This window comes from Haliotis rufescens, unplaced genomic scaffold (genome assembly GCF_023055435.1).
Source record: "Haliotis rufescens isolate VD_foot unplaced genomic scaffold, xgHalRufe1.0.p SCAF_6, whole genome shotgun sequence".
NCBI lineage: Eukaryota > Metazoa > Mollusca > Gastropoda > Lepetellida > Haliotidae > Haliotis > Haliotis rufescens.
Window position 1 is genome coordinate 3,431,026 of NW_025964334.1, and position 14,600 is coordinate 3,445,625.

The 14,600-nt window shown below is 43.8% G+C and overlaps 1 protein-coding gene across 3 annotated transcripts in view; it reads left to right on the forward strand.

Annotated features, from left to right (window-relative positions):
• The first annotated feature begins 210 nt into the window (after nucleotides 1-210).
• Nucleotides 211-14,600, forward strand: part of LOC124113514 (beta-hexosaminidase subunit beta-like) — a 42,942-nt gene continuing 28,552 nt past the window's right edge. Inside the window, exons 1-2 of one of the 3 annotated variants that reach the window (XM_048386335.1) lie at nucleotides 211-494; nucleotides 13,516-13,809. In XM_048386335.1, the coding sequence (XP_048242292.1) occupies nucleotides 440-494; nucleotides 13,516-13,809 (349 nt within the window). In that variant the 5' untranslated portion in view covers nucleotides 211-439. The remainder of the gene's footprint in view (nucleotides 495-13,515; nucleotides 13,810-14,600) is intronic. The other 2 variants (XM_048386336.1, XM_048386337.1) reach the window with 2 other exon arrangements.

Consider the following 14,600-nt stretch of genomic DNA (forward strand, 5'->3'; position numbering starts at 1 on the left):
TATATTGACAATATATGAAACAACTTCGGACTTCTAACATCGTTGAGGTGCAGATGTCCATGTCAGCTTCTTACGACCTGTATCGATGGAGAACATTGCAACACAACAATAGTCTCCTTACAACTTGGTTGGACGGTAACCCGTGCAGCATGTGTGAAAGGTGCACCTACTGGCGTCAGGCGAGGAATGTGCGGAGGGATCACTGTCGCTTCCTGCTCAACACAGCTATAGTTCAATGCACATATTTAGCTTTTTGATAGCATTTTTTACAAACAGTTGGAATTTACAAAATGTCATCGTGCCCTGCACATGATCGTCTTTTGACCCAGCGCGAGCCTCTGTGATGACGTCACTCCAACTCAAGCTCCACACAGCGTTCTACACATCCGTATTCAACAGGCACAGTCGCATGTCTGAATCCGAGTTGTCATATTAAAATATGGATACAAATTTATTATTGACACTGTTGATTCTGGCCACAGGGTGCATGGCGGGTAAGTAGAAATTATATTGATAATGTTCGTTGTCTTAGTGACATCACAGCAGAATGTATGATTAAGTTTGTCAAATTAAATACGCAATGGTTGCAGGGTGTCTGAATGTTTCCCTTGCCCCAAACTAGCGTTCTTAACTCAAGCGAAGTTAGAATGTCAACAATGTAATGGATGTGTTATTCAATGTGTTCTTGTGCGGAAGTATTTGAGTCAGCTGGTATGATGTCAAGCGAATGTTCTTGAAATTACGTTGTTCATATGTGTGGTACAGACAAGCTCCTCGGACATCGTACGATGAGCACATGTTGGTCCATAGGATCTGCACAGCTCAAGAATTGAGCTACAATTTCAGGAATGCTTAAACTATCCGATGCGTGTTAAAACCATTAAAAACCACATGTTTTGGACTTGTCAATCGTATATATAAGGATCAAATGTCTAAAATGAGTTAGAAAAACTTTATCAAGGGTCACGGATATGCTCATAGATTTTGATTGAAATATGAAAAAGTCCATTTTCACTCATTTTAGCAGGCTTAGTGCTTTCTCATTTGAAGAATACAAAACATCCCAGTTGTCCTATAATTTTAATACCGATATTTCACAGTTTCTGCACCTTAATATTTCACATTATCGTGAGCCAAAGGGACTCTGAGCACATCTCGTTCTTTATAGCATCACGTCTCCTTCAATGTTTAAACTGAACCGGGGTCGGGTCATGTGACCTGGGTGGCAACGTTTTTTCCTGTCCGTGGATCGTGGTTTATGCTTTCATTCACTGGTTTGCCTGGTTTAGCAGCCTGTATAATACAACATGGCGGGTCCATTAGCTGAATACTGAAATTTTCTTATCTCTAACAAATTGGCGGAGTGCATGAAATTGACAAACTGGTTTTTACTTAACTTAATTGTGCATATTATCGAATCTTTCATTTACAAAACAATGTGTACTGCATTCGTAAGACGCGACTAACAGGATCGGGTGGTCAGACTCGCTGACTTGGTTGATGCATGTCATCGTATCCCAATTGCGTGGATCGATGCTCATGATGTCATTCACTGGATCGTCTGGTCCACACTCGATTATTTACAGACCACCGTCATATAGCTGGAATACTGCTGAGTGCGGCGTTAAACAACAAAGAAACAAACAAGCGAAACCTTACGGTACATTTCAGCTCTCGGTGACAAATGGTTGAGTAAATTAAATTATCGTACAAGCTGAAAGATAATTTAATTTCCTCACAATGTATGTTATCAGCCCATTGTTGGAGAAAGCCCTATGGGCGTAGGCGTGTCAACATGTCAGCATTTAATTTCAATGTCCCTGGTGCTGGGTATCCAACGGAGGTTATGTCAAGGCCTGTGTGTCGGTCGTCGTCAATACAATTGTGCAAAAACAACACCCCAACAGATTGGGTTGCGTTGATATATTTTTGCACGGATTTTGTTTATTTTACAGATCTTAACGGGCGTTCAAATGTCCATACTGAATGTCATATCATATGGTTTTTAATTTTATAAAATAAGAAAATACGTCATCGTCTCAGAAACTCCCCAGCCCAGAAACGTTTGTTGGGGGTGGAGTGTGCTAAATAATATCAGGGTACAAGCTCACCTTATGGGGGCACGGCTGGCCCAGTCGTCTAAGGCGCCGCTATTAGCTGTGCAGAGTTGCGTCCCTTGGGCACGCCAGAAACCAATGATTGTGGGTTTGCATCCCAGTTCGCCCCGATTATGTTTCTAAGTTTGTCAGCACCATACCCGTGCTCGTGGGTTTCACCGAAGTGGTAAACGTCTTAGATCTATATCACTTCGGGCTTCCCACCTACATTAAGCTGACACACCGTTATATAACTGGAATAATGTTAAAAGCAGCGTTAAACCCAACTCACTCACCTTTAATACGTCATAGTATAATACCTAAGTATTGAAGGTTTACTTAGATAGCTAGTTTGTCTCATAATCATACTTGGTAGACTTTCTTCCATTGCCATTTCCTTGTTTTCAGTGCATTGAAAATGTAATGGCACATGCTGCTTATATCCGATGGCATGATCGCCCAGCTCAGAAATGACGAACAGAGCTAATCATAAACTTCGGAAGCCTCATAAACCGGGATGTGGCAGAAATACAAGTCTTATCGGAGGTAGTCGATTTTATGGTGTTAAGTGACAATAAATATTCAAGTACTGTGGGAGAACATTCTCCGTGAGTGCATTTTGTTGACTAATGAATTCCTGAATATGATAGCGACTGGTAAACACCATAAGGTATTCAATAAAATCATCGAGCCACATGACACCTTTGTTTCCCGGCAGGCTTTTACGTGGATTATCTTTCTGAGGGTTCAGGGGACTCAAGGTCTTTGATTGTAGGAGCCCAAAGCTCGACAAATGGAGTCCAGGGGAAATGCACAAAAATTGAATACCATCCTCAACCACAAGCGACAAATGATTGCGCATGCTCAGAGGCCGTTATCTAAACATAGACATGGAGTCCCCAAACTGAATTGAATCTTCAAGTGTCAGTGATATCGACGAGGATTCGTGTGTTGTTGTTTTTTATATAATCGTGTGCGGAAATTAATCTAAGTTGTACCAAATTATCAAAAAGCAGCATTCATTCCTGAGCATTCATACACATTTTCCTCATCCCAGTGGATGCACTTTGAAATGTTTAGGGTCCTTTTTTTAATTTTAATGGGTATACAAATGCAGGATTTGGCGTCCGCTTGAAAATTACTGCAGTTGGTCTCTCAGATGTACAAATACATTAACGAAAGAAGTAAATATATAAAGAGTTCTTTATGAGTTCGGTGATCTGGATATTTTCTCATGATATTTTTTCCTTCTAACACGTGTTTCTTGCGCTACACGTGGTCCTGCATCGGCTTATGTCATCGCATCAATCTGTCGCAGCTGCCACAGCTGACCAGTCACCTGATGTAGAAACAAGCATGGTGTTCACCAGCTGTATGCGAGCTGTGCCTGTATTCCAGCGATGTTGCCGTATGTTCGGAATGGGCGGTATTTAGCTGTGCTGCTTAGTTTAGACGAATAGCTTCCTGATGCGAGCAAATCAACCCGAGTTTTCCGTGAGTCGTACCGTACCTTCTGATACCAAACCATCGCGGCTGCCCCTCCGAATCTCCACACACGGTTGTGCTGCTCTGAGCTCTGAGCGACACGTGTGGCGGATCGGTTCCCACAGCGCTCATTCAGTTTATCTTATCGCGACACTTATTCTGGTAACAGTGGTGCTCAGGTGGGATCAGAGTGACATCATTGGCATTAGGTGATGATTGGCTCGCCGCAGTTCGGGGGATAATGAAGACGAGACCAGGGAAGGGCGTTACTCCGCACTTGTACAAGATGCGGCGTGTCAAGGAAACCTCCAGGGCTCATATCACCGTCTATGCAAGTGACTGCAGGCTTGCCTCCCTTAGTCGTGTCGGATTCGCTGATTATGAACCTTGGTCACCACTACACTTATACCCAAGGGTGCCCCTGAGCGGACGGTCAATGGTTCCCCGGTCGCGTTATAACAAAGAACGTAAAAATATAAAGGGGATAAACAAGGACTGGTCGGCTCTAAGTGGTGGTCATGTTAAACTGTGGCATGGTAGCTCAGTGGAAAGGCACTATCAAACCGACATATATCCGGACAGGTACAAGCAAGCACACACACACACACCCCACCCCTAACATACACACGCACATACGCACATACGCACATACGCACGCACGCGCTCGTGCGCGTCACTCTATAGGTGCATTAATCCAGGGCCCACTTGCACAAAGCGATCTTAGCACTACAACTATTGTAAGCCGATGTTAAAGTATGGGAGTTACGATCATCTTAGCGCTAAGATCGCTTTGTGCAAGTGGGCCCTGAACTTCTAGTCCGTATCCAAGGCACAGTACAAACCACATACATACAGTCAAGAACAGTTACCGGTATTTTGTTTTTGCGTGAGACCAATATCACTCCCAAATGCCCGTTCCAGTAAATTACATTAGCATTAAGACGATCGTAACTTTCATTCATTACTATGGACTTACGGCAGTCGTAGCGCTGTGATTGCTTTGAGGAAGGGGGTCCAAGCTTCCAAATACCTGGACAGAAAATTGAACACTTCCAGTGGGGTAATCAGAATTGTATTAGTGAGTGGCTCAAAGACAACGACACATTGGCAACATTTCAACCATATTCTCGGTGGGAAGTGTGTTGCAATCAAGTTGCGTCCCTTCTGTATGCTACAGGGGGCCCAGGTGGCCCAGTCGTCTAAGGCGCCGTGACTCGCTGTGCAGAGTTGCGTCCCTTGAACGCCAGAAACCTATGATTGGGGGTTCGAATCCCGGTTCCCCCTGATTTTGTTTCTAGGTTTGTCAGCACCATACCCGTGCTCGTGGGTTTCACCGAAGTGGTAAACGTCTGAGACCTGCATCACTTCGGGCTTTCCTCCCACATTAAGCTGACACGCCGCGATATAACGGGAATACTGTTAAAAGCGGCGTTAAACCCAACTCACTCACTCACTCAGGATGCTACAAACCTTTGACCGTGGGTTCGAATCCCAGTTCGCCCTGATTATGTTTCTAGGTTTGTCAGTCACGTGCTCGTGGGTTTCACCCAAGTGGTAAGCGTGTTGGACCTGCATCACAAACGCCGTGATATAACGGGAATGCTATTCAAAGCGGTGGTAAACCAAACTCTCTCACGCACTCGCTGATATGTCGTAAGATAATAACGGTTTAACCCAGCTCATTCACTCACTCATTCCTCAAAGTGGCATGTTCAGTGAACAGCGCGGGCACTTGTTCTGGATTTGACTCGTCTTATTTATATAAATGCAAGTAGTGAATGTCATACATTATCTTAGCATGCTATTCCCATCACATGATAGGGGCAAATAAAATCGAAACATGCCAGCCGTTATCTGAGTGTATGTGTGTATATATTTAATGTTGTATGTGAACGTGTACGTCTCGGGGGATCATTTTAGAACCATGGTCTGTAAGACCTGACACAGCGCAAGGTATTAACATGTTCATTTGTGCTGTAACTGTGTCACTTATTATAGTGGGAGTAAATATATCAATGCAGTGCATACACATATTGCTATGGAATACATCAGGGGGAACATCACGCACGATATATACTGAGTCAAATTAAAAACTTCACATTTTTAAAAGTAATCCCATATATGATATACAACGGACAACTGTATCAGAGAAGGTAATTTTAATCATTAATGTCCAAAGAAGGATTTTAATTAACGGTGGTAAACATAATTTGTTCCAAGCACCTACGGTATTCGGTAATAACATCAACAGTTTAAATCATAAGTCCCAAGCACGAGAATCTGATGGCACACAAGTTCAGTAGCGTTTATGGCCACCATGTGCGTTGACAACTGCCACACAACGCCTCCGCATGGACCTTGTGATGCTTGTGAACACATGATTGGAAAGACGACGCCATTGTTGCTGCAAAATGGTGCCAAGATCTTGCAAATTCTGTGGTTGGTTCTGGAGAGTGCGCAGACTTCTGCCAAGAGCATCCCAGACGTGTTCGATGGGATTGAGGTCGGGAGACCTTGACGGCCAGTCCATGACGTTGACTCCCGCATTCTGAAGGAAATTCCTTGTCAAAATTGCTGTGTGGGGTCTGGCATTGTCGTGTTGGAAGATCAAACCGGGTCCATGTGCTGCCATAAATGGCAGAAGTTCTGGTGCCAGTACCTGGTCGCGGTAAGCAGCAGCGTTGAGGTTGCCACTGATGACAAGAAGCCTGGAACGTGCATTGCCACAGAAAGCACACCACACCATGACACTTCCGCCCTCGAAATCTGTCAACTTCCTGTACACAACACTGGGCGTAACGTTCATGACGGCGCCTCCACACCCTCGCCCTACCATCAGCAAATCGTAGATTAAATCGGGATTCATCACTGAAGACGACTTGATTCCAATTCCTCTGAGTCCATCGTAAGTGTCGCTGTGCCCACAATTGACGTTGACGTCTGTGTAATTGAGTCAGAATAGGCCCGCAGTATGGCCGTCGTGCTTGAAGGTGAGCAGTTCTCAGACGGTTTCGAACAGTTTGCGCACTCAGTCTACCCCTAAACAGTTCAGTTCTGGTTGATGAAGCCGTCAAATTACGGAGGTGACGTAAGACAATCTGACGATCCTCTGCATGTGACGTCACACGTGGTCGACCTGGCCGAGGGCGATCAGCGGTGGTACCCGTTTGCTGTAGACGCGTCTGTAAATCATAAACAGTCCGTCGACTACAACCCATCGTCCTTGCGACTTCAGCTACGGACGTTCCCGTCTGCAACATGCCGATGGCACGTTCACGTTGCACATTTGAAAGGCGTGGCATGACAAATGGCCGTAAAGACTTTTGTTTTCTTGTGTTTTTCTTTTTTTGTTAATGACTGCTAACAAGTATGGCTGAAAACACTTGCGGTATTATGGCCACGTGACCAGTTGCACGTGAAAAACCACTTTTGCCACTATAGTGCTGTGCGCATGATTTTGATCGATTCACCTGCACAAAAACGGGTGTTATCTGAAAACAATGCGTGGCCATTACTTTTTAAATACACAATAAGGGCCCACAATGATAACTGGTCAAAATGTTAAAACATTAGGATTGTGAAGTTTTTAATTTGGTCCAGTATACCATAAGGGAACATCACGATTCAAGAATCATAAGGGAACGTAGCTTATATATCACGGTACAAATATCCCTTGGGAACATCACGGTACGTATATCTTTTGGGAACATCACGTTACGTATGTCCATTGGGAACATCATGGTACACATATCGCTCGGGAACATCACGTCACCTGTAACTCTTGGGAACATCACGGTACATATATCAATTAGGAACATCACGGTACTTACCTGCCTTGGGAATATCACGTCATGTATATCCCTTGGGAACATCACGTCACCTATATCACTTTGGAACATCATGGTGCATACATCACTGGGGAACATCACGTTACGTATATTCCTTGGGAACATCACGTCACGTATATCACTTGGGAACATCACGTCACCTATATCAAAGCATTCGTCACCACTCGCCCCTTTCCGTCACCTGCAAGAAGTCTCGTCCCCCTATCGATGAATGTTATGTGCGAAAATACGACAAACCAATCAGAATGCGCGTATGATTTCAAGTTCTTCGTCAAAGAATCCCTCAGGAATAATTTTTGAATTCACATATGTCTTGCATCTAAAAATATACCAAAGACACAGTTAAATGTGTTCAATCATACTGTATAATTCCGCACGTCCCGATGTGCTTTAAATTGCATCTGAAATATATATAATATATGGGGAAAATGTGTGAACCATTACGCAACGAGTTGACAATTGTTTTAGGTATGCCCGTTTGCGCTAAGACGGAACCCGGTCGCAAAAATGGCCACGAGAGGGGCACGAGTCGCTATTTGGCTTGTCCCGGAATAACACGCGTTGGTCACGAATGATATCAAATATGTTGTCATTCATTGAAATGAACACCATTTGAACACAACTACCTTACTACCGTTTTCTCCAGTCTTACGAACACATCAGACTAACATCTTGTCTCTGAAATGAAAGTATTTTACAGAACAAACCACTTGTTAACTTAACTAAATAAAATGTAATAAAAGAAGCCTAGAGACTTTTCATTTTCAGAAACTGCAATAATCTAGACTTGTGGACAGGTCTGTTTGAGCAAACGCAGCAGAGAAACAGTGCTAAAAAATGCACCCAAACGATCTTTGAAATGAACATGAAAATATTGGTTTCACGTCACGATGAACGTTACACGTAATTCAACTGTGGTTTGGAGTTAGTTGTGTTCTGTAGTTGTCAGGTGGCAGCACGTGCTGGTGTTTCGTCCCAATACAGGAATTTAGAAACGTTGTGTTAAAACAACTCAATTAATTAGAAATATATGTTCACATATAAAAGTGGACTGATATAAGTGGACTTATATAGTTCCCTGAGATATACTCTGCATAAAAAGAAACGCAAAAGTAGAAAAGTAGCGTGTTGCCGACATCCATACAAATTTAATACCAAATATGAATTGGTCATTTCTGCATGGATTGGGATCGATTTGTGCGGAAAGAATGAGGTACTGCAGAAATTTGGAGCAAAGATGGTAAACACGCAAAAACATAACCACGTGAGAGCCTGGCGCCGACACACACCAACACAACATGCACGTGCAACATCACTTGTTGGGCTATGAGAAGCGTTCGGTTTTCATTTGCTTCCCATCACAATCTTACAGCAAGTGGAAAGCCAAAACATGCCCTGACAGACGGAAGCCCAACTCAACAACGCCTTCGGCCGACTGTAAACAGGAGAGTCATCTTCAGTTGTAGCCAAGTTCTTCCACGTCGCACCAAGCACCATTACAACACTGCGGAACCGTTATCAGACACACAGGACAACACGTGACCTTCCCAGATCCGGTTGATCACGTGTCACTACTAGAGCACAGGACAGATTCATACGGTTACGCCCTTTTCGTGAAAGAACCACCACGGCCACCTCTACAACTACGACAATACCAGGATTGCGTAGGGTATCAGCCCACACAGTGACGGCCGATGGCGCTGTTGCGTCTGTCAGATTTACGATTTTACGACTTTTGCGTTTCTTTTTTGCATATGTGATTGTGTTATCTTTCATCTGTATGGTTTATGTGTTTGTTATTTACTTGGTGTTGGCAAATTGACTACTGAAACCACTATGGATCTGGGAAATTCGAAGGTATGAACTATCATTACTATCCAAAAACGTTCATTATTATCTTACAAGAATAATCACAATCCTGAAAGTCAGCAGCGAGTGTAACCGCCCTGTGCCCTGATGACAGATTCTACCCTTCTCCTCATTCCTCCAGTGGGGGCGGTCGGGTAGCTTAGTGGTTAAAGCGTTCGCTCGTCCTGCCAAAGACCCGGGTTCGAATCCCGACATGGGTACAATGTGTGAAGCCCATTTCTGGTGTCCCTAACCGTGATATTGCTGGAATATTGCTAAAAGCTACGTAAAACCATACTCACTCACTCACTTATTCCTCCTGTGAGTCTTCTGGCACGATCAAGAGATAACTGCTGCCACTCCCGATGCAATGCAGCCTCTAACACTGTCACATCCTGAAGTGGTAGATCCATTACCTGCAGCCGACGTCCACGAATGTCCAAAACATGCTCCAATGGATTCAAACATGGTCTCATAGCAGGCCAAGGCAAAGTTCAGAAACGTGTCCTTGCAGAAATGCACTCAGAGCACGAGAACGATGGGGTCTAGCGTTGTCGTCCATAAACACAGGTCAAGTGGCAAGTGCATGATTGTCAAAATGTGGCACAACAACAGCATTGAGGATGTCTTGGATGAAGCAATCGCCGTTGAGATTGCCTCGTACTGTAACCATGTCCAGTTTACAAGCATGAGATATTGCTCCTTACACCACGACGGAGCATCCACCATACGGGATTGTCGGAACAATGTTTCCAGGGATGTACGCAGTGTTTCTCTGTCTCCAAGCCCGCATTATGTGACGTGCAAATCTCTTTTCGTCAGACCAGTGGATCCTTCGCCTCGGATTCCAATCTGGTGTACAGATGTCTGATGCGAAGCCATTGTTCTTTCGAAGAAAAGGGTTGTCGCCTCACAAGACATGCTAGAGTCCTGTACTCCCGACATTCATTCTATGAATGAGTATCATGAAACTTGATGTCTTATAAACGTGTACATCACTGTTTGATTTGTCAGGGAGTGCTCAATTAATTTCTAGGTGTATATTTTTGCAGTTAGTACATTATTTTAAAATATTATTTGATGGATAGCAATCTCTACAAACTGATCAGTAAATTGCACTAATATACGATAGACCACCTACTAATCTAATTAGCGTTAATTTACTAACTAGTTAGTAAAGTCTACTAACAGGTTAGTGTCAGAGTTGGCAGTGAAATTCACTAAGTTAGTAAACTTCACTGACTATTTGTGAGTGCATGTAGACATCAAAGACTGAAACCGCTGGAATATTTCACGACATATTTAGCGACAGCTGACTAAGGAACACAACTCTGCAGAGTTGCAAAGGACCAAAAATAAGTTCGTTATATCCGTCAGTTCGTTATGAGCATGTTCGTTATAAACGTAGTTTCCTGTAAGTATAAAGAACGTCAATTGTTCATTGTCCTCACAATACACCAGGACGATGACGTCACGCTGTTGTTGTTGTTGTTACATCTGAGCCACGAAGTCATTGGTAATTTGAAAACTTTGTATTTAGCCATGGCTCACTAAATACGTTTTTTCTTAATACAGGATATTTACCATCCCAAAACACACTCGGGTGATTAATTCCACATATTTGTAAATGTCAACATATAGGATCTCATTCGACATGTTTACATGGTAGACCAACGCAGTTGCGTCGTATCCGCGAAGAGAGGATAGGATAAACATCCTGGTCGATCACTCAGGGTGAGAATACCTCACGTCTAGCAGTCATGCATAAGTCAAGGTGGCCCAGTCGCTGTGCGTCACGTATTAACATGTTGCAACACTTCACTTTACCCGTGAAAATCCGGGTTAGAATTGGTCTTCAGCAACCCATGTTTGCCGTCATCTTCCCGAGGCAAGGGCGTTAACTGACTATAAAAGTCCAGTAACAACCCTTGCCGTACTAGGCTGGATATTTCAGGCTCGATCGTAGGGCCACCAGTGGCTATTATGTCCCTTCTATGTACCTCGTATTGACTAATCAGATTCCATCTCTCATAGCACTTGCATTTGCTTCAATCGAAATGGCGGCGCCAAGTCAAGACGATCTGATCGATAATCAATATCTATACTGAACCGCAAAAGAAACGTCACCATGGATAGACATATGATAAACTTTATTTGTCCCAACACTGTAAACATACTTTGAGACATATTAAAAAGATGAAACTTGGCAAAACTGATCATCAAGGTTGAAATTAAAGTGTCAAATGTTCTGAAAGTGAAACACAACACTAGTCTCTGAGAAAATGGCATCACAAGTCAGTATCCCGTGTGTCCGCCATGTGCATTGGTGACTGTCGTACAACGTCGATACATGGAAAGGCTGAGGCGGTTGATGAAAGCAATAGGCCCTTGAGCCCATACTCTGAGGAACGCCTGACGCAGTATAGCTGCAGTTGTCGGCCTTGGTCGGAGGTCATTCAGCCGTCTTTGAATCTCGTCCCACAGGTGCTCAATTGGATTTAAATCGGGACTGAGGGCAGGCCACTGCATGGTTCTGATGCCATTCTGCTGGGGGAAGTCTCTTGTTGCTCGCACAGTGTAGGCACGGGCGTTATCATGCTGAAACTCGTGGTTGCGGCGACGTGCGATCGAGCTCGAGTTGTTTCCGCAGCAGTTACAAAGCGATCTTAAAGATGCTGTCGCACAATCTAACGATCCTGACGTCGGGTGCTGTCCCTTGGTCTTCCACTACGTGGTCGGTCATCTGTAGTGTTGGTGGTCTGGTACCGTTGCTGGAGCCTGTGTATGGTCCTTACGTGGACTTGAAATACATTGCCTACTTGCCGGGCGCTTTGTCCAGCTTGCAATCGTCCAAGGGCTTGGTGTCGCTGATTTCTTGTCAATCTTGGCATGTGGTAGCAATTCAATAAGGAATGAATGTTATCCGATCTGGGTGGAATTTTATAGGGCAAGAAATGGGGGAACGCATGTGCATTTCAACTCACGTGCATCGGGTTACCAGGGCCGTTGATGTGATGCGTTTTGGCCATCGGTTTTATTGTCATCTGCTTTGTTTTTTTTATCATCAAGTTTCATTTTCAGGACAAGGTAATGTTAAATTTTAGAAACTTTGACAAAAATTACCCAGATATTTAAATGACACCTTTTCATGCAATGTTACTTGGGTGACGTGTCTTTTGCGGTTCAGTATATATTGAAATAAAACGGGTCTTACCCAGCGAAGCGCTTCAAATCTTTTGAGTATCTTGATTAAAAAGATAAACAATTTGCAAAATATCTGTCGACGCCCAGTTGGCGGTACACATGCTTTGCAAATCCTACAGTCGACCGAAATCTGTTGTTTTCTTAGCTGTAGGTTTTATTTATTATTCATGACATCCATAGTCCTTGTTTGAGAGGAACAAAATTGTAACTTAGCGATTTTAAAAAGGGAAATTGACCATATAGGTGTGTATCATCGACGTTGTTTACGAACCGGAAGTCTAGTTCGCGATTTTGATTGGACTATGTGCATACACTCGTTAGTCCAGCCAAAATGTAACTCCATAATTGCTGTCTTGTTCGGCATGGGTGGAAACTGGACTTTTAAAGTCAGTAAACTCCTTTGCCTCGGGAAGATGGCTTGCCGTAAAAGGCAACTATGCTTGTCGTAAGAGGCGACTAACGGGATCGGGTGGGCAGGTTCGCTAACGTGGTTGATGCATGTCATCGTATCCCAGTTACGCAGATCGATGCTCATGATGTCAATGCTTGTCTGGTCCAGACTCGATTATTTACAGACCGCGGTCATATAGCTGTAATATTGCTGAGTGCGGCGTTAAACAACAAACAAATAAACAAACAAACAAATCACCTCATTCAAAATATTTTAGCCATCCATCCCTTTACCATCCTTTGTCTAACAACGTACTATCCTTGCTCCTGACCTGGCCCACTTGCACAAAACGATCTTAGCGCTACGACTATTGTAAGCCCAAGTTAAAATTTGGCTGTCACAATCATCTTGACGCTAAGATCGCTTTGTGCAAGTGGGTCCAGTGGCATTAGTCATCTACATATTCTTACTCAGCTTAGCAGGTCGGGTTTCTTCTTGTCACCCGGGTTGTTTTCAAATCCAATTCCGTAATATTCCGATTATGGCCCTTGGTGGACCTTCGTACACTGGGACTCCAATGAGTCCCCGTGACGCTTCGTAGAGACTCACTGTTGAGACCCGACTCTCAATATTCACTTTGCAGCTCAGAAGCGCCAAAGAGAAAGGCTCTACAGAGGGTCCAGAAGGCCGAACAATCATATTTACCGAGCTTCTGGTAAAGGTCGTGGAGGAAAGGTCAGGGGTGATATGCTGCAGAACTTGCTGCCGTATGAGGCCGTGGAGAACGTTCCGGTGAAGGAAAGGATGGACGTGTCCTTGTGGCAAACCAGAGGGCAGGCGAAACCAAACCGACGTCGCCCAAAGAGATGGATCAAAGGTCAATTTCATCTGCAAATGCAAACAGGTCCCACAGAAACGGATCGTGAGTTTTCAAACGGTAGGATACGGAGGACTATGTATGCAAGAGTTGGAGGTGACAGGCTGGCGGGGGTGGGGGGTTGCAAAACTATGTAACTGGAGGTCAAAACAGCTAGCTACTGTTAGATGAGACCCGATGCAAAAGCCGGGGTCCGACCTTACGTTTCTTCTGATTATATTGGGGGAAAAATCTACTCCATTTAATCTTGTAAATAATAATTAGTTCCCAAAAGGTACAAAAAGGTTACTGAACATACTTAAATTTCTGTTTGTGTTTTGAGTTTTCAACATTTCTTTTACTTCCCCATTCAGACAAAAAGATCGCATGCCTCGGAACGCTGACTGAAAAAATATTCTTTCTCAAATAATAATCCAAACATATCGCTCCCTTGTGGTCCAGGGTCGTACTGCCCCTCTATTTTGTTGCTTTCTCTGTGTGGATGGACTCCCTCGGACTAACGTTTATTCTGATGGATATGTAATAAGGGATATGTTGTCATAATATAACAATGTTGTCATAACTACCGCATCTATCTATGTAGAGTTGTGCCCCCTTACATGCCATGATCTGGTGATAGTGGGTTCGAATCTCAGATATGCCCGAATCATAGTCTTTGGTCAGCGCCGTACTTGTGATCGTGGGTTTTGGCCAAATGTTAAACATGTAAAACCTGCGTCACTTTGAGCACCCATTCAACATTACGCTGATACGCTGTGGGTATAACTGAAATATCGTTCAAAGTGGCATTTCAAAAGAGTTATGTTAAAGTATAGTTTGACAACGCAAACAGGCAATTTTCATCGGTAGAG